The 25522-nt window shown below is 44.8% G+C and overlaps 1 protein-coding gene across 1 annotated transcript; it reads right to left on the bottom strand.

The window, feature by feature from the left end:
- Positions 1–948: 948 nt before the first annotated feature.
- Positions 949–22141, bottom strand: LOC131424139 (mitochondrial peptide methionine sulfoxide reductase-like). Its single transcript, XM_058578891.1, has 2 exons — positions 21994–22141; positions 949–1121 (listed from the first exon to the last, which is right to left on the bottom strand). Exons 1-2 carry the CDS (start codon positions 22139–22141, stop codon positions 964–966), a joined length of 306 nt encoding a protein of 101 aa, XP_058434874.1. The 3' UTR covers positions 949–963.
- Between the last annotated feature and the right edge of the window lie 3381 nt (positions 22142–25522).

The raw sequence follows: 25522 nt of genomic DNA, 5'->3' as shown, positions 1-25522 counted from the left end.
TCGTGTCACAGCTGGCACATGGGGTCCCACCAGGCTCACATTAGATGCAGCCACAGAATGCAGTGACACGGACTAAATGCCAACCTTGAAGAGGGAGAACGGGAAACAGAAAATGAATGGAACGGGAGGTTGGCAGAATCCCCACCCGCTCTTAGGAATAAATCTAAGCATACAGCTGAGGAGGGCCAGTCCTGGTCACCTGCCCAGACACTGCCTCCTCATTCAGCTGGGAAGCCAATGGTGAAAACCACGTCTCCCCTACTTTGTGGCTCCCAGTTTCAAAAATATGTTCTAAGGTAAATATGAAAGAAAAGATGGGCTACTTTATGGCATAAAAGCTCACCATTTCACCTTTCACAGGCAAATTTTTGATTGTTTGGTATGTATATTATACCTAGGAAATTATACCAAGGAAATTCATATGTATCAAACTAGAAATCAATTATCAAGTTAGAAATTCATATGTATCAAAACTAGAAATAAGGATCTCAGAAATAGATGACTGCATACAAGTTTATGTGAAGATACTGAGAGATACACCTACCTCTAAGCATATCTATGTGTATATATAGAAAGGTACAGTGAGAGATTTATGAAATACCTTCACTTATAAATACCTCAAACAGTAATCAGCCTGTAGCCAACATCCGGCCAGTTGGCCGTTGCTATCCTAGTACTGTCACCACTACTACACAGCTGCAGGTGCGCTAGATCACCGGTACATAAGTCACGTGGGGAAACTCTCTCTTGCACATGATTTCTAAGATTCAGGCACATGACTATTAAGTCACACAGACATCATGTGAATTGAGACAGTTGGATGTTAGCGGCCCCCTGCATGACCACAACCACACATGCCCAGGTAATAAAAGTCTAAATGAAAAAGGACCCGAGAAGAGACAGTTTACAGGTAAAAGCTGTTCAAAACGGAACACAGTTCCAGATGAAAAGAACCAATCTCCCTCAGCCCTTAGGGCTGCCCGAGTCAGGGTGGCAGCAGGTGAGGGGGCCTACCTTCTGATAGTCCTCCTTGGACCTCAGGGCTGCCTCCATCTGCGCAGCAGAGGACGGGTAGATTGCCGAGCGGTACTGGGTGCCATGGTCGTGGCCTTGGCGCATGCCTGGGGTGGAAAACAGAGAGGATTATGTGGTTCAAGAATTGGTTTCCCTTTTTTTTTAAAAAAAAAAATATATTTTTTAGTGTTGATGGACCTTTATTTTATTCAATTATTTATATGTGGTGCCGATAATCGAACCCAGCGCCTCACACATGTGAGGCAAGCACTCTACCACTGAGCCGCAACCCCAGCCCCTATTTTTCCTTTTGACAACTGCCCCAGACTCCTCCAACAGAGGACCCACCTTCCATAAGGACCGTTCTGCATTTTCAACATGAGCACAATGCAAGTTGCCTGGAGGTCCAGCTGAGGGGCCACTCTGGTTCAGAGTGGGGAGGGCCCTAGGACCTGTGTTCCTCATGTGCTCACAGGTGGTGCTGGTCACCACATCTCACTTTGAGGAACAAGACTTTAGAGTCTGCTGGATGCTCTGATGGTTTCTTATTCAACCATCAGCAACATTTTTGCTCCCAGTGCTGTGGACGGCTTGCTGTGTCAACTCCACTCTTCCCAGCACCTCTCTCTGGGATGCCGTGTGCAATGCTCACGCTGCACCCCACCATGCACATGCATGCACCCAGCTCCCATTTGGCCTTCAAGACTTAGTTTCTGCATCTCTTTGCAGCACCCTTCATGGTCAACCTCCCCATCTGGGAGTTACCACTGTCTCCTTTGGCTCCACTGGGCCTCTGAGGTCCCTCTCCTAGAGGATGACCACTCTGCTTTGTTGTTATGTGCTGTCCACCTCCCTCCTCTCTGAGCCTTTTGCAGGGCAGAGCTGAGAGTCTCAGTGCATGATACAGTTCAGACACAGAGCCATGTGTCATGGTTTGGATATGAGGTGTCCCCCTCAAGCTCATGTGAGATAATGCTAGAATGTTCAGAGGTGAAATGATTGGATTGTGTGAGCTGTAACCTAATTAGTCCACTCTGAATGGACTGGGTGGTAACTGTAGGCGGGTGGGGAGTGACTGGAGAACGGGTCACTGGGGCGTGGTCTGGAAGCATTGTTCTTTCCTACAGCCCCTTCCCAGTGCCCCCTGCTTCTTTGTTGCCAAGAGGTGAGCAGCTTCTTGCCTCAGACCCAGAGCAATGGAGGTGATCATCTATGGACTGAGACCTCTGAAACTGTGAGCCTCAGATAAACTTTTTGTCCTCTAAATTTCTGCATTAGTTAGCTTTTGCTTCACTGTGACCAAAATATCTGACAAGAAAACAATGCTTCCACATGAAGAGTATGTGAGCTCATATCTTGTGATCCAAGCCCCTTTGGTCAATACCGGAGTTTGAATCAATCTATCAAACTCTTCTCATCATATTTCATTCACACCATTAAATTCAAATAACAAAATGACCTTTCTTAAGAGCTACAGGAAAAGTGTATAAAGGAGCTGGAGAGGTAGGCCAGCAGAAGCAACTGCAGTGGCTAAAGACACCGAAGGTTCACTCTGGCAGGTGAGGGACTGAGAGGAATTCACAATTGAAAGAGGGGACCAAATTAGAGGCTGAAAGTCATACTCCATGTATGTATAATGTGTCAAATATCCTACTGTCACATGTAACTAAGAAGAACAAATAAAAAAATCATAAAAAGTTAGAGGCTGAAATCATGACAAACCAGCAGAGGCAGGGTGGAGTGCAGGCTACACCAGGCTGCGTGTGTGTGTGTGTACACGTGTGTGCACATGAGCAGGCGTGTGTGAGAGGTTACTTCTGGCATCTACTTCTTCCCACTCCCGGCCTAGCTGACTCCCTAGAAGCCCCCTCCTCCTGCCTTCAGAATCCCATGCTTCCCTCAGTGGGGACAGGCCATGTGGGACCAGGAACTAATGAGGGGCTTCAAGAGTCAATACCAAGAATAACACCAGAATATTCATTTAATAACCAATTCACTCCTCCAAGCACCATTTAGTACCAAATCTCAATTTCATTTCTGTGTAAGTCACATATTCACTATTTATTCACATAAATATAATTTATTAACTCTCTAGTACATGCTGCATTTTCCAAGCACTGAGGATACAGCAATGGGCACTAGAAAGCCTGTCTTTCACAGAGCGTCCATTCTAGTGGCGTGTAATGCACTGGAGACACAGACACTCCACGGCACCTGAGCCATTTGTTTTCTCCTTTGATTCTCCTCCCTCACTTACAAGTGGCGCTTTGGCCACCCCCCACCTTACAACTACAACTCATTTTTTAAAATAAGCTTTGTAAAGCTCTCATATGCTCCATACATTGAAGACAATAAGCATCTACGTATTTGGTTCAAGGTCTTTGAATTATCATAGGGTCATGAAAATTGTTTCTTATGGATAAAATCTTCTGTTTAGCAAACAAGGTGGGAATAATTAACAATCACTCTAAGGATGTGCTTACCAGTGGCCTCTTCCACTGAAGAAGCCCACTTCATTCATTATATCACATATAACCTGGTAGAAGGAGTGCACAAGAAATCCTTACGGTATGCCTGTATTTAGATCTTCTCTGCAGTGACATGGTGATCTAAGGGAGATTTCACAGTGTCATGTGGTCAAGCAGAAAAGAGGCCGGTGACTGTCACTGTAGGCAACTGTGCAAGATAACCCATTTATACAAAAATAATTTGTGGATTAGTTATACAACTGGAGGTTATAAACTTCTGATAAAACCCAGGGAAAGGCTTTAGGACCCTTCCCTGAAGCCAGGATCCCTTGACTGTAACTTGACTGTCACCACAGTATGGCTCCCTTGCTGTCTTTCTTGTGCAGAAGTGGGGTGTTCCCCAAACATTCTGGATACCTTAAATGGAACTAACATCGTGGATACTGTTCACCTTTCCTTTTGCATCAACCAAAACTGACTGGTCATTCAATGGAAATAGAGACGACATTCACACATTTACAAGCACCATCTGCAAACAGAAATCTTACAAATTTTAACTTATATCCCCAACCTTCTGATACCAATCTAACATAACTAAAACCTCCCATGTCTATAATAATGCCCACTCTCTTCCTGGTCACTCTGGTCAAGCATCTGACTGGTCAGAGAATAAGGAAGAAGTGTTAACAAGTGAAATATGATAGGAGACAAAGAGAAGACTCCTACACACAACAATGTGAATGTGTTTTTTTTTCCATCAAAGTTCATCCTGAAGAGAAGACATAATATCTTGAGATAAAACCACACACCCGCACCCACATGTGCACTATGCGATTGACCTGCACGCTTCAGGTCACAGGTGTCAAACGGATAGGGCTTGGAAATGTGGATCAGATGGTTTCCTGCGAAGTAAGAGTTGATGCTCGATGGATTGAAAACCTTAAGACTTTTCTTCTTGCCTTTGCATTGTCAGCATCACCCAACACTTCGGCATCCTTCCAACCTCCACTGGTTTGAGTCATGAACACAAAACAGCCATTCATTCACAGGTGGGAACACGGGTTTACTAGGAGCAACCTAGGACTGACTGCTATTGTTTGTGGAACAGCTGATGAGGGTCTAACCATCGGTTTTCTGTGAGGAAGAAAGGAGACAGGCCCTGGGTACTTTGCTTACTGGTGTTGAGAACTTTTCCTTCCTACAATTCTCACCAAATTTGGAACTCTTCAGAACAGCTAATTTGAAATAAAAATAATGAACAACATCACACAAAATCCTCTAGGAGTTGCCATTTTTTTGTCCCTCAAAAAGCTTTATTTACATCCAACTCTCAGTCACAGAGCAGAGGTCACACCTATGAATCCAAAGATGAATCAACATTTGTCTTATGTGCATAGAAAACATACCACCAACCTAATGTTTAACTCTCTATTACATTTTTAGCAGAACTATCTTCCTAGTTAGATTTTAACCCTGATAATCAATGGAAAACAAACCTAAGGAAGTAAAAGAGCTCTCTGATGAATCAAGAGGTCCCCCTCTTGGCATCTGATCTAAAGTTTGGAAAAACTGGGCCTGTTGGCATTACTTTGTATGCCCTGAAATACACAGCCCTGGTGTATTATAGGAGGGAAAGAAAAGGCCTGCAGAGTGTTAGCAAGAAAGAATACCAGCATTCATAACTTTGAAAAGTTTTCTTTGCCTGTTTCCCTTCCTGGTAACAATCCATGCATCCTCCCTATTTCAGGTAAGGTACTAGGTATATGAATGAAGAAATAAAACCACAGTATTATTTTTCAACTAAACATACTCCATAAAGGGAAACAGAGAGACCAATAAGCATAATCAAGTTTTAAAGACGTTATGGGAAAAATCTGTGCAGGTTTGAATAATGCAGGGGTTCAGACAGGGAAGAAGGTAAGTTATGAGAGGTGGGGGAGGGGCTTCATTCTGCAAGGATGCAGACAGATGTGACTCATCTGGATGAGAAGGAGGTAGAAACATGGGTGAAAGTTTCTCCAGGAGGCAAAACAAGGTAAGGACTGCATATGGAACAGCATGGTGCCTTCAGGGACCTGGAAGGAGCTGGCACTGCTTGAAGAGCAACACAATGTGGTCAGTATCTTTATCAAAGCCCCAAATTGTCACTTGTCGAGGATCAGCCTTCTTCACCAAGCTCGAAGCCCAGATGAGAAAGATGGTTCCCTAGGAAATATGGTTTGATGCCCAGTGGATTGAAAAACCAGATGAGAAAACCAACACCCAGGAGCTGCTGCAAATACGCGAGCCAGACCTCCTGCCCACCCTCTGAATCACAATGCAGATGAAATGGCCGGCTGACATGGATTGATCCAAACAGCTTTATGATGCCATTCTCCAGAGGCAAAAATAGCCAAAGTTTATTTTGAGAACAGACAGAAAAAAATGCCATTGAAAAATGGAATAAAATCCTATATGTCTTTCCTTCTTCTGCAAACAGATATGTTCTCTCCAGCAAAAGCATAATGCCAACTATGTACTCAACATTAGGGAGGTTCCAGAGGAATCAGGATATGATCCTTGGTCTCAGGAAATACCCTGGAGAGAAGGCAGAGGAAAAGGAACAATTATGAGGTTGACACTGCACCTCATTTCATTAGGTCTTTGCCAGTACTGTGCTTCTGGAGTGAGGCGGCTAAGCCATTCCAAAGCTTCTGCTTCCTTCTTGTGAAATTCATTCAGCACATTCACTTTATCCCTGTGAAGAAGGGCTAAGCTGCTTTCACAAAAAGGAAATTATGGATAAGAGACATTAAGTGACATTATCTGCCTGAGGTCACATTATCAACTAAATGGGTCTCCTATGATTTCAATCTTGGTTTATCTGACTCCAAAGACCTTTCTCCTTTCAAAATTGATGCACAAGATGTTCTAGCAGAATAATCAAAAGACAGTTAAACAAACTGTTCCTGTATATGGAGTATCTGGTTAGGGGAGGAATATTGTAGCGTAGAGCCCAGGAATTTAAAATGGCTGGGTGTATTCTGAGGATTGTGCAGAGATAGGACTGGGGCCTGGTAGGAAATAAAGCCAGTCAGTTGAGCTTGAGGTCACACAAGTATCTTGACAAGTCACACCAGGGACCAGAGGACCAATATAAAGATTGGCCTCAAGGGAACCAGAATCCTGGGTGCATATAAATCATTGCTGACCCTAAATTTTCTTTTACACAGACTCAACAAGTGCTATGAAGTTTACCCGTACCTCCATCTGGCTTTGGAAAAACTAAGCAGTCAATTTGCTGTTGGGCAGTCTGCGTGGTCAGGCAGGCAAGCAGAAGGTGTGCTGTGGGGGTGCAAGGAGGACACCGGGCTGAGAATCAGCTCTGTGCTTGGCCATCCTCCATGCCACTCCTAATGGGTTCATGAGGCACGGGTGCTGGGTGCTCTTGATGTGGACTGACTCTTGGCACCTACCCACTGTTTGAAATTTCTCCATCACCTTCTCCACAGAAGATTTACAAGGGACAAACCATCCTGAGACTGTGCTGAGATTTCTCTCCCTGTCAGTGGAGCCAGGAAAGCCCGGAAAGCAGAGACATGCTTTCCCATGATGAAGCACAGAGAAGAAGAGGTCTCACGTGCTCCCAGGGCTGTATGAACTTCAGCTCATTTTTTTAACCAGACCTGTTTAATCCACTCTGACAGGAAATTCAAAATATGTTTGAACCTGGGAATGTCAAAGGGAAGCTCAGGTTAGGAGTTGCTGCAGGTGATGCCTTTACAAGGCCCCAGGAGTCACCACCACCTGATAGTGTCAGAGAGGCAACCATCTCCATCATGGAGAACTTAAAGGAGCATCTTGTCCACAGGTGCAGAGAGGCTCTCTCCAAGACGGACTCCATATCCTGCTCTTGTGTAGCCTGCTGCTAAGAAAACCTAGAAGCCAGCCCACCGTCTGCTCATGAAGCACAGGAATAGCTCTGGGTTCTGTCATAGGAAAAGTTCCAGATTCTAACTCCAGATCTGCCATTTATCAACTGTGTAATCTCAGATGGGGTCCTAAACCCACCTACCTTCAGTTTCCTCATGTGGAGAACCAGGGATGACAATTGGTACCTTGTGGGATGGTCAGGCATCTCACTCAGGAGCTCAGCAATGTCAGGCCCCTGCCTGAGATTTGCAATGCAGAAATCCAGGGGGAGAGTTTCCAACACACTACTGAAGAATCACAAAATTCCTCAGGCAGCGACACTCAGGAACCTACCCCAGTCTGTGAAATATGCTCGAGGTTCATTAAATACAGACCAAAGAGCTGGATCTCCATCTCAGAAAATGCCAGAACTTATCAGATGAGAGGGCAGAGAAGCTTGATGTGATCCTTAGGACAGGCAGGCCCTCACTCTGTTTTCATCCTTCAGTCCTGGCTCTTCCTGGTCACTCTGCTCCACCTGAGTGACTTCCCCCTGGGCCCTGGCTCCACCTTTCCCATTGCTGACCATTCCATCACCATCACCCTCCTCACCACCCTGTCCCTGGGCCCGGTCACTGCTTGCCTTCCCGCCCCTTTCCGCTGACAGTCTACACCTGACCTGCAACCCCAGCTCTCCTGAGGCTCAGTCCAGCAGCACCACACCCCACCAGGGCTCCCCACATTGAGGCCTGGGGGCTCTGTTCTCAGCATGAGCATGTCGTCTTCCATTCCACCTTCTTCATCCATCGTTGACGTGTGTACTCTCCCAGCAAGCCTGCCCTCCATCCTGTAGCCCATCACTCACTCCTGGGGCCAGGCGGTCTCCTGGCTTTTACTATGTTTCCTGTAAATTCGTCACTAATGTCCTTTCTATTTCCATGGCCTCTACCCATCTTGACCTCATACCTTGAGGTGTGTGACGATAAGCCCAGCTTGGACATCAGGGCCTTCTGAGTGGCCCTGACTCAGGTGTGCCTACTAAGAGCATCTGATGGTTTGGCACTGAGCCGCTGGAGCGAGCAAGCCCACAGCTCCCTGCAATCCTGGGCCAGCTCAGTGGTGACCCTACTGCTGCTTCCAGAAGAGCAGGACTCAGGTTTCACCCCTTCTCTTCCAAGGACAAAGCCCCCGGGCATCACTTCCAGTTTTCCCCTTCGTAGAGCAAAAACGTGATGCAGGAAATGAGAGGCCTGAAACTCCCTCCTTCCACAACACCCTTGGCCTCACAATTTTTATGTAGAATCAGACTTTCAACTTGCTGATCTTCCTGTAAACTTTATAAAAGCCAGTTATTCTGATCAGTTACTCTCCATATGGCTATTCATTAAAGTAATTTCCCTTCAAAACATAAAGTGAAAGCAAGAAAATTTGCCTCTAAACAATCCATTGGATTTACAATATAAATATGCTCAGTCCCTGAATTTTTGAATCAAAACACCCCAGGTTCACATTTCAATGTGGACTCCATGTGAGTCTTGTGAAGCCACCTTTGGTCCACCAGGAGATGATAAGCCATCAGCAAGAGCAAGGGTCCACGAGGTCATTTGGAGGAGCTAAGTGCACTTGGGCTACTTTCAAGACAGAGGGAAAAAGCAAGAAATCAATTAATATTCTCTAAGTAAGATGCAGGTGTTTTAATGACATTGTTGGACAACTAAACTGCTGAAATACAAAGCAAGTGTTCTTTTCCGTGGGCTGCCCCCAACACGTGTGGCTGCCTCAGAAGGCTCTAGCCACAGTGCCCGCACACCAGCACCCACCCGGCTGCGACAAGCAAAGGTGTCTCCATGCACTGCTAGTGTCTCTGGGGCACAAAACTGCCCTGGGTGAGCCCACCACTATGTGAGTGGCCACGACTGTGGATGTCATCAACTGCCAAGTCTTCATTTTCAAGGCGGCTGAATAAAGTGACTAGAAGGAAGTGAAAGCATCAGAGGGCTCTGCAGCCCTGGAAGAGCCTCAGCTCATTAGCATTCATATTTTTGTTTGTAGCCACTGATTTTGGTGGGCACCACTGTGGTTCAATTGTCTTTTACCCCAATTTGAAGAGCATGGAGATTTCTATCAAAGAACACAAAATTTCCTGTGTTTTTTATCTTTTTCTTTCCTTTCTTTCTTTCTTCTTCTTCTTCTTCTTTTTTTTTTTTTTTAAAATTGCATTTTAAGCCACACAATGAAAGTCTGAAAGAATAGATTCTGGGTAAGCACAAATCAAAATCAACAAGTATACATTATAGACATAGGTCCACAACAGTATGAAGAAGGAAAATCAGTCCATTCATTTCTTCTTTAACAGTCTGGGCAGGAAAGAAATAGAAATATGAAAGTTTCCTTCACAGTGTCCTCGCTGGTGATATCTTACCATATCACTCAGAAAATCCCTGTGACACCTGTTGTCTGGCCTCACCAGGCCACTTTGGAATGCACGCAGAAATGGAAAACAACAGTGACTTACACAAGGCAGACTCATATTTATTTTTCATTTAAAATAAGGGAAATTCTAATGAGGTAGTAGGGTGGCTCCATGGTCACCCAGGGACTCAGATTCCTTCCTTCTTTCTTCTCCTCTGTCCTTTACATATGGCCCTCCCTCCCAGGGTGTTACTTCTGCTGTAACATCTATTACATCCAGAGTGTGGACAGGAAGAAGGAGGAAAAGTGCGGGAAACTGCCTCCCACTCCCTCCATCTTTAACAGTAGTCCTAGAAGTTGCCCATCACACTGATGAGACCAGAACTCAGGCACCCAGGCACCCCCAGAATCCCCCTCTCCCTACTGTGCACTAAGCCAAGACCTGAGTGAGGCCGCACCTGTTCAGCTTCTTTCCCTTCTGGGTCCCACTCCCTGCACCCTCTTACCGGCTCCCCTTTTCTCCTGGAGGGCAATTCCCCAACAAGTCACATGCACTGAATCCCACCTCAGGCTCTGCAGGCCTCACCAGGCCACTTTGGAATGGACCCAGATTAACAGATAATGTATATGTGTTGATTTTGTTGATAATGTATACGTGTTGATTTTGTTTCATGAACACGTGTTGATTTGATTAGGTCAGGGAAGCTGACCTGAGACCAGAGCTGTTCAACCAGTTGTGCTCTCATCCTAGCCTCCTTACCGCCACCTCTGGCACTATATTTTTCTGTGTTCTGTCACTTAAGATATGTGTATGCAAGCATTATTAGACAAGTGTATTTAACTATTCATAATTTGAGAGCTAATTTCTTAGGTCAGTGTATGGCTTGCACATGCCCAAGGAACATTACCCTGAGAGAAAGACCACAGCCTTCCCTGCCATTGGTGACACTCAGGATGGCATGTGGTCTTACGTTATTTGATTCATTGTTCTTGTGAGATCAGCGTGGGGAGAAGCGAGTCAGCCAGTGTACCACGCTGCAGAACATCAGACATGGAACGGGATTTACGAGATGTTTACAGAATCAGCATCAAGCATACGTGTGCACACAGAACTGGTCCTTCCTGGGAATGATTTGTACCATTAACAGAAGTAGTGATCGGCATGTTAGCCTTCTACTTTCCAGATTCAGTTCAGGGAGTACATAAAACATTCACGTACTAAAGTATATAAACCATAAGTACAGTTATTAAAGTGCTCACTTTAATATTATATAGCATATAAGATATAATATGATTATAATGACTTAATTCAAAGTTACCACTCACATAGCCACCACTGATGTCAAGAGATGGAGTACCACCAGTCCTCCATGTGTCCTCCTGATAACACAGCTCTAGTTTAGTTTGGCCTTTTTTTAAGTTTATGTAACTGAGAGGACCCTGTGGTTTGGCTCTTCATGTACTATCCCATTCATGAGACCCCTCCATCTTGCTCAGTTTCATGGCTTGGAAACATCTCCTTGATGACACCACAGTGGACATATCCGGTCTACTGTGATGAGAAGGACCAGCGAGGGCTGCCAAGGACATTCCTTGACTTGCTGTATAAGCTGGGACCTCGGTACAGTGCAAATTAAAAGTCAGAATGTCACTGCTGTGGTTTCTCAGTGTTTCACTATTAAGTAGTACAACACTTGCAGTAGGTTTGTATACACACATGGTTTAAGAAAGTCATGTTTTACACGATTTTATCATTTGAATGCTGGAATTGTGTTATCTTTTCTGCATCTATTTAGATAATCTTATATTTTTTCTTTTAATCTGCTAATGTGATTAATTATGTGGATTAATACTGAAATGCTAAATCATGCTTTATTTCAATTGGAACAATTTAATCATGACGTATTATTTTCTTATATATTAATTTAAAAATCTGGAGAGGATTGAGATGTTCACAAACTACAAATGAGACCATCACTGAATCTTTCAGCTGCCAATACTAAACCAATGCCATGATTTTTAGATTCTTCTAAAAATTTCTTTTAAACTTAGTTTGTTAATTGTTTAGTATTTCTGCATATAAGTGTATAAATAAGACCATCCTATAATCTCTTTTCGTATATCTTCAGGTTTTGGTATCAAGCTTATGCTAGGGCCATAAGGTGAACTGCATCTCTCTTGAATCTCTGGAAGACACTGTGGAAGACTGCAGTTATTCCCTAAATGCTGTAGAACTCACCGAGCCATCTGAACTCAGTGGTTTCTTTATGAGAAGCTTTTCAAATACTGGTTATATTTCTTTAATGATCATAGGTATATTCAGTTTCATTAATCTATGATTTAAGGAATTTATTCTATCTAATTTCTCAAATTTAGTGACATAAAGTTGCTCCTAATGTCCCGGAGCATCTGTAGTGATGGCCCATTTTTCATTTTGGCTACTGGGTATTTGTACCCTGACACTTTCTCCTTGATCAGCTTAACAAGTTATCCTGATTTTGGAGCCATTTTGAAACACCAGCTCTTGGCTTTGTGACCTCTATTCTGCTGGTGTGCTTTCCATTTCATTGATTTCTGCTCCATATTCTTTCTTTCTTTTTCACTGTGTTTGCTTTTTTGTTGATTTTCTCAGTTCTTGAGATGGATGCTTAGCTCAGCCTTTCCTCTAAATTCCCACAGATGAATTTGAGGGTTTTAGTTTCCCTCTAACAATTGTTTGAACTATATCCTGTGAATTTTGATATGTAGTATTAATCATCGTTTCATTAAAAATATTTTGTAATTTCTCTTTGCTAAATATATTTAGAAATGTTTTTATTTCCTAACATAAGGTGATTTTCTAGATATTTTTTTGTTACTGATCTCTAGCACAGTTGTATGATGGTAAGAGAAACATAATCTACATGATTTATTTTTTTATTTTTTTATTTTTATTTATTTATTTTTTTTTATCTACATGATTTTTAAGCCCCTTGAATCATACATTCCATGTATGATTCAGGAGAGAGTATATTCCCAAGTTCTGGGTAGTGTTTTACATATATCCCTCAGGTCAAGGGCTCTAATTGTGTCTGTCACATCCTCAGTATTCTTAATAAGACTCACAAAATTCACATTTTTTTGTGATCAGAAAATTCCCCGGGAACAGTGGTCCCTCTAAGTGTCTGTTTACCTTGGTGGGTTCCTGTGTTTTCTCCCATTTTGAGCTAACAATTCCATATAACTCTGTCAGCTCTTTGATGTGATGCTTTCAATGTTTTTAATATTTTTCCAACATCTTAAATTGCTTTCAGTGAGTAAATTGCTCTGAGTGACCTAGCCTGCCATTACTGAAGCCTAGAAATTCTAGTTCCTGTGAATGTTATCAGCTCTGATTTTCTCTTATCTAATTTAGGACTTTTTAATGTGAAGTATAGTAATTCCTCCAACTTCATTTTCTATTGCTGAAGTGCAATTTATTCAAATTTGAAATGACCTAACCATTACAATCTAAAATATTTGCAATGCTTCCAGGCCAAAAGTTTTCAAAAGGCTCCTTATTTGAATTTCGTCATCTTGCTAATCTTTAGCAAGATTTATAAAACTGTAATGGACACCAAAGGAGTTCATGACCATTGGATAATGTGCTGCTGTTTCCAATCACAGGGAGTCAGTCATGCTTTCTGCTCCCTGCTCACCCTGCATAACAATGCAGAGCTTTATGTCAGCCAATGGAAAGAACATGGGCTTAGAACAGAGCCCTAGGGTCCAAATTCCTGCTCTACCACCTAATGTACTAGCTGGCTGTGCCAAGTCATTTCACCTCTCTGGGCCAGTTTGTTCTTCCCTAAAATGGGTCTTAGGTTCTCAGGTTACTGTGAGGCTCAAATGGGATCATGTGATGTAAGCAACTAAGCACAGCAATGATACCCAGGAAGGGTCTGATCCAATTTGGAGACCCTTATGACATTAGAAAGCAATGGAAAACATTAAACATGGCTATACAGCATGAGATGGAAGAGGGATTAGGAAGTGCAGAGAGAGCACGGACACGCGTGATAATGTCATGCAAGGAGAAGTGTGACTGAAGGAACAATTAATAAAGAAAATATCAGTTAAATTCTTTGTTTCAGTTTTCTCTGTTTCTGAAATTCTTAAAAGAATGCAATCCCTTTCAGAATTCATAATGCTGGGTTTGGGCCATTTTTTGCATTTTATATGTGTGCAGCTGTGCCTCCACTCTAAGCATGCACATCTGCTCATTAGCAATACAATATAATTCCCACTGTCTAATTATTTGCAGATGATGGATTCCTTGTACATAGTCTAAAAAAAGGATAGACCTTCAAAACTGGTGACTTATTTAAAAAAACTAACTTAAAAGGGTCAGCACAACGAAGTTCAGATATTAATTTGGCAAGTTCAAATATATGAACACCAGCACTTAATTGCCCACTTGATGGGAAACAGAAGGAAAATAGGATTTTTCTCCTTATAATTAATGTTTCCCAGTAGACAGCACAGGGGGCTCGCTGCTCCACCACGCACCTGGAAAGAAGACGTGGGGCAAACCTGCCAGAGATGGAAGAGACCGACCTGCCTCACTCTCTGGGACCCACTGGGAACAGCCCACCTGCAGCAGGGCTTCCTGGTGAGCTTGTGTGAGTGGGACATGTGGGGTCCAGAAGAACTGATTGGAAAAGAGCCCTCGAGGTTTCCAGCTCCAAGCATGGGCTGAGGAGCCGCAAGTCCCCCACCCATGGATCAGAGGCTGAGGCAGCTGGCCAGGATGTGCTCTGGGGCCGCCTGAAGCCCACCAGCTAGGATGGGGCATCCCACTGGGCAGGCAGACCAAGATTTCCTAGGATAACCCTGGCTCACTGTGGAAGACGGTGGCAGGGGCCAGAGGGAAAGCAGGAAGCAGCTGAGGAGGATAAAGGGCACGGACAAGGGACAGGAAACTACCTGGAGTCTCAGAGCGCAAGCTGGGGAAATGGAATGGAGAAAGTTGAGGATAGTTGGGATTCAAGGAGGAATGAGACACAGAGGGCCAACAAGGGGGCTCTTCCACAGGTGGCAAGGGGCTGGCAGCTGGACAGTCAGCCCTCCAGGTCTGCCGCCGGGCACCCTTGATTCAACCCCCGTTGTCAGAAATTATCTGAGAAACAATGTGGCCAGCCTGCCTCACCAGCCTGAACACGCACAGACTTTTCTCCTTGTTGTGATTCCCTGAACACACAGTACAACAATGATTTACATAGCCTTTACATTGCATTAGGAATTACAAGGAATCTAGAGATGATTTAAAATATACAGGAGATTGTGTAGGTTATATGCAAATACTATGCTGTTCTACAACAGACTTGAGCATCTGCAGATTGTGGTGTCCATGGGGTCCTGGACCTAATGCCCACGGATGCTGAGGGAAGGCATACTTACCAGGTGCTTATGCTAGGCCAGGCACCCTGCTCCGGGCTACACCCTGCATCCCTCCTGCATCCTGACAACTTCCGGGGCAGGAACTCTTTACAGGCACAGAAACAGCTCCATTCACTCTTTCCATGAGAAAGGGTCAGCTCAATGAAAAACAAACCAGTAAACCACCAACGACCAATGACAGGGAGCACAAGGTAGAGAGCCACTTGGGGGTGGGGACAGGGAGCGGGCTTTAACCAGGGTGTGGGGGGAGACCTCAGTGAGGACTGGACATCCTGAGGCCTAGAGAACAGAGCGGGCAGGTCCCATCAAGATCTGTGGGCAGACTGAGCAGTAGCCCCAGATCCCAGACAGGAAGGCACGTGAGCCTTTTAGGAATGGAACAAGCAAAGGCCCCAGTAACGAGGTGAGGTGAGCAAGAGGCAGGCACCTGGCTTGAGCGGAGGTTGGAGGGTGAGGTGCCTCAGTTAATCCAGCCAAGCTGCAGAGTCAGTAAACTGTCCCAAAGAAACTGGGCAGCCAGCAAAGGGCTTAAAGCAGGCAGAGTGGTCTGGTCAAGAGGTCCCTGGAGGCTGGAGGCTAAGGGCCAAGGGAGAAACGACAGGTGGCCACTGAGCAGGGGTGTGGCCAGCCTGCCTCACCACCACAGCTTTGCTAATCTGGGTCCATATTCTCATCAGAGGTTTGGCTAAAGACATTTAATCAAGGGAGTGTTTTAATTAAGGCTGTAGAGGGGCAACAGGAGTTGGCGTCGTTTAAAGTTGGAGGCTGTGTTGGTTAGAATGTGGCTTTAGCTGCTGGAGAAAAGGACAGGCAAAGAGGCCTAAACTGAGTGAAAATAACAGTAGTTTGAACAGGATGATTCTTGCCTGTACAGTCCAGCCTGAGGTGGTGACTCTGGATCCTTCTGTCTCAGCTCCTTGGTCCTTATGGTCCACAGTGGTTCAGCACTGCAGCCACACCTGCCCCTGGGAAGGGAAGAAGAGGAGGAGGATGCCCTTCCTCAAGGAACCCAGCAGTGGCACTCTGCGAATGCTCCAGGAGTCGCAATTTTGACACATGCCATTCTCGGCTCTAAGGAGTCTGGGAACTTGAGTCTTCCCGGGTGGCTGCACATCCAGCTAGAATTCCCAAACTACCCAAGTGGGAAACCCATAATGAGTCCACAAGCAGTCTCAGCCAGAGGCCATTGCTCCCAAAGCAGCAACCTGAGTGCTCCTGACTTGCAGTTGTCCCAGGAGGCTCTCAGATCCACACCGTGAGCAGGCGTGCCTGGAGGCTGGGATGCATGTGTGGGAGCACTGTCCTCTCCCAGAGCTGCGGGAGGTGTGGCGAGGCGTTCAACGTGGAGCAGAATTAAATTCATGCTTGCTATTTACTATATTTGCTTGAGAAAAGACACTAAAGGCACAATTACCACCACCTGGGGCCCCGCCAACATGATTGTCCATTGAAAAGGTCCTCCCGGTCAGGCAGCCTGCACCCTCCAGAACCAGGGAAGAAAACAGACATGAGCTCCAGACAGAGTAGGGGCCCATCCATATCAAGCAAGACCAAGTCCTTGGGCCCTCAATTCTCTCCTGTTAGATGATGACAAGTATGTTACTTCATAGGTCTATGATCAAGATTCAATGGAATGAGAAGTGTAAAACACCCATCCCTAAGACTGGCCCATAAGGTGTTTAATAAATGTCTCCATCCTTGGCCCAGGATTGAGGAGCACAGAATGGTTTGTAATTGAGAAGTCAAATTTATGGTGTGAAGTCAGCCAAAGCTGAAGTCTATGCTTTGTGTCCTGTAGCTTAGGCTGAGGCACATGGTCTGTGCCCGTATCCTATGCAGGAACTGGAGGGCCAAACTGTGTCACCTGTGCACAGGGCATGGCAGGTAGAAGGCTGCAGACCAGGGGTGCGAGGCTGGGACCCGACTCAGCAGTAAACCTCAGGAGCTCTGAGGAAGGGTCCCCCAGGCCCACCAGCAGCTGCTCAGCAGCAACACAGAACCACAGCGCCAACAAGGCCACTCCTCCAACCAGCACAAGGGGCTGAAGAACCTCTGTGAGTAGAGGAGTCACACTCTTAGTAGTTGGAGGGTGCGATAGTTCCCACAGAAAGAAATCAAGGGCAATGTGAATATAGGAGTGAATTCTAAAATCTGGCGACATGGTCTTGTTGTACTGAGAAAAACAACCACACTCTCCAGCATTTGCATGGGACCAGCATTTTCACAATACTTACTTCGTTCTTAGGACAGCCCGTGAAGTGGGCGTAAAGTTATCATTAGCCCTTTTCACAGATGAGAATCCAAATCTCTTAAATCTCAGGCTCTGCTGTGTTACTGGGGACTGCAGGAGTCTGGCGACCAAGTGGCCAGGAACGCACATGCTCCGGAAGCACAGGGAACTCTATTTGTCCCATGAGCAAGATGGGGGAAAGCCAGCACAGAATGTGTTAGTTGACGGTGGTATTTGATGTTTTGGCAAAAGCTCAGGTTTTGTAGTAACTGGCCAATTAAGGTAAAATACTATTTTATTCACTGAGCAAACGTAAAATAATGCTGTCAGGTCTTCTGCTGCACCTGAAGCTGACCCCTTCGGTGGGACTCTCTGAACTCATCCACAGTGGCTATGAATGACAGGTCTCTGCTCCACCTGTATCTTATGATACCTGCATTTCCCATTCTCCCTCCTACTGGCTTCACTACCTTCAAAATGGCAGGTTAGGTCTGGGACTTTGTTCTACCCACAGGGCAGACACAGTGACAGCTGATTCAGGGCCTTGTAGCAGTGAAGAACATGCAGAGTTTTGTTTAGTCTATACCAAGAAGATCTGATTTAATGGAAGGGGGACTTTAAGGTTAGCCTCCTGCTGATTTTGCTATAGTCAGACAGTTGGCATTACCTAGAATCCCCACATTTGCAAATGTCATTGCAGTATACTGCTTCTCTAGGATACTGCTTCTCCCACAAAATGCAAAAAATTGTAACCAAAAATTTAAGTGTCCCCTTCAAATGGTTAATTACTTTATCAATAAGGCACTAAAGTCTTCCAACATGCTAATTAAAATATATTTCTCTTGAGTCATATTCCTGTGGAGGATCACGCACCTCCCGGGCACATCTCCACAGCAAAGGTCAAGGCCTTCTCAACTTTGGCTGGGGTTCTGTCTCTTTGCTGATAAGCAATTCTGACAATGGTAGGAGCATTCCTCAAGGGGTTTTAGGAATTGCTTATTCTCATTTCTGGAAAGAAACCCAAGTGGGTTTGCTTCACAGACTAGAGTTGCCCAAATCCAACCTGCTGTTCTTCTGCGACATCCAGGTTTTGAGTGAGCAGTTACGACCTTTCACTACCCTCATCCACTCTGTTGGTGGCTCTCGTTTCACTGGGGAATGTGACATGGCTGGCCAAGTTCATTCACAGCTAGGCTCTCCTGCTGCCTGTGCATCCTTCAGGGAGTAAGTTTCAAATTCTGAAAAGTGACATGAGACTACATATTTTGGACCTTCAGGATTCCTGGGGAATATTAAAGTCATTGACTCCAGAGTTCTGACTTATGGTTTGTGTTGTTGTTGTTGTTTTGCTTTTAATGTTCCAGCATTAACACATACCTCTTTTAATGATTTTTTTCTTAATATTTTCACCTACAATCTTATATCTACCTATTTGTATGTTCACTGATTTGATCTCAGTACACTGAACTTCACTGTTTTTTTGCTGGGAGATGGGTAGGATTCTTCCCTGTGCATTAACCAAGCTTCTCCTGCATATTCCAGACCTCTTGGTGGTTTAGCACCATCTAGCAGCAGGACGTAAAATGAATGTCCTTTATTAGTGACTCTTTTACAGCAGATCAGAGACATTGAGAGGGACTCTCCTCTGTTTTTCAGGCCACACTGCCTAAATCCTAAACCCTAATTCTAAATTCTGAATTACCAAAGAAATCTCTAATCAAACCACCAATAGGTCTTGAAGTTTCATTTTTAGTGTCCCCACTCCACATGTGAAGTGATAGTTTATGCTTCTGATATATAAACCCAGATGAAAAAGGTTATCTAGTTACCAGTATAATGAATACAGTAATTAAGGTGGATGAATGGATGAATTCAGATTTTTGTTATTGCAAGCAACAGTAATTTAAAAACCTAGCTAAAGAAAAACAACTAGGGAGCACATCATGGGAGCTCTGGTAGCCTGGAAAGCCACCGGGAGAGCTCCGAGAGTCACGGTGGGCTGTGGGAAGGACCTCTCCTTCTCGGGGCCATGGCGGCCCCCAGAGGGTCCTCTCGTCTCTCAGTGCCTCTGCTCATTTTCCCTACTTCTCCTGTAGGCAGGTTCTTCCCACACCCAGACCACCTCTGCCTTGGCACCTCAGCAAAGGAAAATGTTGTTCCTTCTCATACAGGGAAGGACGCTAATTGGCCCTGCTTGGGTCACAAGCCCAGTACTTGGGTCTGTTGTCAACAGGAAAATGTACTGTGATTGGCCAGACCAGTCATGAACCCACCCCTTAGACCATCGACACCCAGCCTGTCTCCAGAAGGGTCATAAGGAGCCTTATCAGACACAGAAAGATGACTATTGTGGCCTACCACGCTGGCTACCCAGGAAGCAGTTATGATAATAATGTGGGAGCACTGAGGTCAAGGCTGTGACATTCAGCCAGATGACCACTAGAATCTCCCCACTTACGAGTCTGTGGATGAAGCTCCAAATAAAGCCACTACATCACTAGATCACCTTATGGGCTCAATCCCTCAAGTGCATGTGTCAAGTCCTGAATGTTAGCACCACAGAATGGGACTGTATTTGTAGTTTGATAACGTTTTTAAAGAGGTAAGTAAAGTAAATCAAGATCACCAGAGTAGGCCCTGATTCAGTGACTGGTGTCCTTATAAAAAGAGATTAAGCAGAGAGACACACAGAGGAAAGGCCACGTGAGGACACTGAGAAAGGATGGCCATCTTGTAAGCTAAAGAGAGAGGCCTCAGGAGAAATAAAACCTGCTGCTGCTTGACCTTGGATTTCTAGTCTCCAGAACAGTGAGAATAAATATCTATTGTTGAAGCCACCCCATCTGTGGCACTTTGTTATGATGGCCCCCATAAATGAATACAGACAGCAAACAAGATCTTCAAAGTGGTGGCCGGATGAAGACTGGGCAAGTTCAGGCCAAGGTGATATGTGGAGCGGGAGAACAGGAGGTTCTTTGAGGTTCTGGTTAAGGTAGAGTTCTCCCCAAGGTTCAGGGGCCAGGACTAGCAATCCTGCTGGTCCTGACAAAGACACAATCAAAGTAGGAAAGAGGGTAAAAGGGACAAGGGCAGAGAAGTCGATGACAGGCTTCATTACAGTAGGCCAGGTCCCAGGACATGGACTTGGCCTGCAGGAACCTGGCTCCCCCATGGCTTCAGCCTTCTCTGGAATCCCAGGTGAGTATCCACTGATAAATTTTGGAGCTCTCAGCATCTCTCAGACCCAGGGTTCTGCCAGCTGAATGTCTGCTGTGTCTGATGGAAGGCTTACCAGCATGAGTCCTTGGCCATTGCCACACTATTATGACACCCAACAGTCAGAGCCCAATCCCTCAGGCCTACTTTTTGTGTGTGCTATGAGAGTCCAGTGGTCCAAACTGGGGTCTCATCTGCCCCTTCCGACTGAAGTCCTCAGTCTACCCTGCCTCACACCTCATCCTTGTCCCACCAGGGACCTACCACCATGTCAAACAAAGAACGTTGTCATGACTACCTGCCCGGCCTCCTTCCTAGCCCAAACCTAGGGTCTTGAGCCACCTGGTGGATCTGCCTGCATCCCAGACCCATGTGACCTGGCTGGAGCTATCACTCCCTGCATGGCCTTTGCTGTGACCTTTGCCCTCTGGCAGATCACCCTGGCACTAGATGGTTCTCAGAAGCAGCACTCAGAACCTACCAACCTGTGCTGCTGGGATCTTATGAAGATTCCACCTCAAGTACAACGCATGGTTGGAAAAAGCATATCGACGCATCGGGAAACAGTGAACGTGGCCCAGCCACAGCACAAACCCCTGACCCCAAAGGAAGTGGTTTGTTGGGGAGACAGACTTCTGTCTGGCAAAGCAGCACTGGGGAGGCTGAGGGCACAATCTGGAAATTGCTTCTTTGTTGAACATTACAATATTTGCCAACATGGGGTTTTCCATTTGTGTGTGAATTCAAATAAAATTTCTGGCCACTGTTGTTTATAGTCTAAATATATATTAATATTTCCACATAACAAATTCTAAGGAAGACAAATGAAATACTTAAATAACCCAAGCATTGTAGACCTACTGAATACAGCATTTTACCTTCACATTCTTCTTTCTGTAATCACCCCAGACGTTTGCTTAGAGAACAAACCTGATAACGTCAAAAGATGAGGAAGGCTGAACTCGGAGAAATAAAGGAAGCATAAATCAGGAAAACTTTGGAGCTGTGGAAAGACACTTTAATTTTGTAGACAAAAGACTGCATTAAGGAGGAGTAATGCAATAATCAAAGGTGAACGGATCTCCATTGTCTGGCATCTTTCTCTGTGGGAATTTTCCCACCCCTGACAGCTGTAAGGGGGGAGGGGTGCTGAATGTGGCTGCGCCTTTATTCTCTCACCCTTTTTCTCCCCAGCCCCTCCTCTTCTCCGTCAATAAATGTCTGCAATCATATTCTTGAGCTCCTGTGTGATTTCAAGGTTCATCTCTTCCATGCAGCTCAAACACTAATTATCCCAGCTGTAATTAGTAAGATAATTAAATACTGGCTCACTCATCACTCTACCTTGGGTCGGGTCGTGATTCTCCCAGAAGACCTTGAGCAGTTCCTCAAAGCTGATGTGTTCCGGCTGGTACACAACCCGGACGACTTCTGCATGACCAGTTTTTTCTTGAAAGAAACAGAATGTACAATCAAAATTTACTGACAACATCAATTTATTGCAAATTATTTGTTCTCAAGAAACCAACAGACAGAAGCTGAAATGATTCCCTCTGAAGGAGGGGCAAAAGCACGAGTGGACTTGAGCTGCCTCATCCTGAGCCTCTGTGCTGGCTCTTTTCCCATGGGAGCACACGGCTGCACTCCAGTGAGCTTCCTGGGGCTGTGGATTCTCCATTGTGCTCTCCTATTATCTTTAAGTCCATGAGAAATGAACTTGGATTTTCATTTTTCTAATCTCACTCTGATGAAATCCTATAACCCAACCTGACATATAACAGTCAAGACTGGAACCCTGCAGAGGGGAATGAGCCTGCTTATTCTTGCCCCATGTTATACACAGTAAGCTCAGCTGCCCTACGGAGCAGGGTGGTGCCGTGGAGAAACCCGTAACCGCAGGCCGAGAACGCTTCATGGTAGATGAGTTGGCTAGTGGAGAGCTGTATCTGCTGTGCTGCTGACACGGGGGCAAGGACCAGGTTCAAACACACAGCCGTGGAAAGTGCCTTCTCAGGAAACAATGACTCAGGCCTCTCTGGTAAACAGTGACTGCAGCAAATGTCTGCAGGGCCCACTGGTGCAGGTTCATTCTCAAAGCCAGTCCGGAGGTTCCAGGGATTGGGAGTGAGGAACCATTCACAATAGGGAGTTCACGTCCCTCCTACTGCACAGCCTTAGAACTTGGTGAAAAACAGACCCTCCCTACTGTCAGCATCTCTGGATTTATATTCCTTTTCTGTCTCTTTCAGTCACCTCATGTGTAATGAAGAACTTGACTTTGTCCAAACAGAGGTCTGGCCTTGGCCCTTGGCTACTGGGGGATAACTTATGTCCTCTCTGATAGAAGACAGGAATGGGGCTGGCCACTCCAGCTCTGAGGATGGGCGGAGGAGCAGCCATGTGAACCAGGGTGGGGGCTGTGGATGACATGTCATCAGTCAAGCTGGGGCCTGAGGTGAGCCATGGGGCACAGTGGAGCCACAGTCAAAGCTCTGCACACCAAAGCTTCGGCAAGTCTCTCTGGCATGCAATGCTCTCTGCACGCTGTCAGACATGGATGCTGGGAGGTTAACACGTGCAGACTCCACAGGAGAGGAGACCAGAACCTCCTGGGAACCCTCCAGACACTGCCCCCACCTCTGCAGCCGATTTTGAGCTGTGCTCGTTCCCTATGATAAATCATAAGTGCAAGTGGAACCGCCTTCAGTGAGCTCCGATGGTCCCTCCAGCAGACTGTCAGGCACGAGGGTGGCCTGGGGACACCCAAACTGCGCCATGGTTTGCTGGTGTTTTCCTATGCTGGTTTTTCCTCTTTTGTTCTTATAACCATCTGATGCCGGCAGCGGAGAAGGTAGAAATTCCCATTCCACAAACCCAAAAGCTGAGATTCAAGTAAGGTCAATTGGCTTGAGGTCACAGAGCCAGTGAATTTTGTGCCATAACCTAAATAAAACACCCTCTGACTTCTTGTCCAGAATTCTACTCAGCACATCCCAGGAGAGCAAAAGCAAGGTGCCCATTGGGAACATAAGTTCAGGAAAGGAAAGAAATCTACCAATTATCTTTAACTTTTTTAATATATAATTTCTTTCTGATTGTAGATGCAATAATTGCAAGTGAGATAAAGCTTAGAAAATATGGCAGAAGCACCCAAATATAAAATAAAACCTGCCTGTATTCATGCAACATAAGCGCTATAAACTCTTCTTATGTGTCCCTTTCTGAAGGCATCCAAATGCACATGCACAAGCACACCCACGTGCAGTTTCTATGACTGTATCGTGATAGCAGGCTTCCCACTTACCGGTGTACTGAAATTATTTCCCCATGCCACTGAAATTTTCAGAAAACACCACTTAGAATGACTACATAACACTCCATCAGATGGCTGTCCGGTTACTTAGTCAATCATTCCCTGTCATTGGGCATTCAGACTGAATCCTATTTTTATCCCTGAATGTAAGTATTTTTCCACACTTCTAAAGCTGCCAAAAGCCATAGTTATATAAGTGGAATTTCTAAATCAGCATTTATAAAAGTTTTAAAATTTCTTATTGGCTAGAGACAAACTGCTTTTCAGTAAAGTTGACCCAATTTTCTTTCCCCATTAGCAGCATATTTAAGGGCCAGATTTGCTCGCTGTTAAATGGTTTTAGACTTTGCAATTTATAGCTAGAAGTCAGTATTCTATTGTTTCAGTTATAGTGAATTTAATTATTAGTGAGTTAAAAATAAGTTTCATGTTTATTAGTAAATTTCATTCCTTCTTTGCTCTAATTTTTGCCATGCCCTATTTACATTGAGTTATACTTGGTCATTATGTTGATGTTTTATTATTAGTTGGTCATTCCATATAATTTTAATTAAAATACTTTAGTCATTTAAGTTAGCATCGAAACAGATTCTATGCTGACAGAGCAGAAAAAAATGACAGGAGAGAGTCTAGGAAGAACATTCAGCAGGTATAATAATCATGTTATGTAAACCACTTTTGATCTACTTTAAAATCTTATTTTGTCATTTGAAGTGTTGAATGATTTAACTACATAAGCTTGAAAATTCTGAATATTAAAAATGGTAACAGTATGTTATAAATATGACACATGTATCATGTATTCGGTATGAAAAGCATTGAAGCCACACTAGAAATATAAGCAAAAGCTATAAGCAGACTATTCATATAGGAAGAGATAAATGTAAATCAAGACATTCGAAATGCTCAACATCTTTAGATCAAATAAGAGCAAATAGATGCATATGAAAACACTAGCATACCACCTCTTATTTATTACCATTTGTACAGCCCCTGGAAAGCATGCTGCTATTGTTGAGGACATAGTGGAACCAGTGCCCTTTCTGTCCAGTGACAGGGAAAAGTCCCCATGCCCTATGGGAAAGCCCCCTGGCACACATGGCACGAGCCACTAAGGTGTGCATTCATCTTGATGAACGATCCAGGAAACCTCAAAAGTACAACCCCAAAGGAGGGAAAAGATGTCTGAGGACTCTCATTCTGACCACCATTCTCACAAAGGTGGAGGACTATAAGAAACACAGAAGTCCAAGGAGAGAAATGCTTCATGGAACAGCTGCAAGATGAAATGCAGTAACTATCAAAACCCAGCGTGCTCACCGCAGGGAAAGCTGCTAGTCCTAGAACACCAATAGCCTGGCGGGCACTCGGCCTACTTGGTGCCACTTTGCGCTCACAGCAAGTTTCCTCTACTGTGATAAAGAATATATAACATAACATTAGCCACATAAGACTGAGCCATTTTTAAGTGCACAGCTCAGTGGGGTTCAATACATTCATGGTCCAGCAAACACCACCCACCTCGGGAGCTTCTCATCCTACAAAACCACACCCATTCAA

This window comes from Marmota monax, unplaced genomic scaffold (genome assembly GCF_021218885.2).
Source record: "Marmota monax isolate L192 unplaced genomic scaffold, Marmota_monax_Labrador192_F-V1.1 WCK01_AAM20220418_F8-fsc01575, whole genome shotgun sequence".
NCBI lineage: Eukaryota > Metazoa > Chordata > Mammalia > Rodentia > Sciuridae > Marmota > Marmota monax.
This window is presented reverse-complemented; position numbering and strand designations above follow the sequence as displayed.

Bases quoted from the DNA above. Each gene is read 5' to 3' on its own strand.
- LOC131424139 (XM_058578891.1), bottom strand. From the start codon at position 22,141: ATGTTGTCAGTAAATTTTGATTGTACATTCTGTTTCTTTCAAGAAAAA. The intron at 1,122-21,993 runs GTAGAGTGATGA...TTTCCACCCCAG, and splicing joins GAATCACGACCCGACCCAAG to GCATGCGCCAAGGCCACGAC.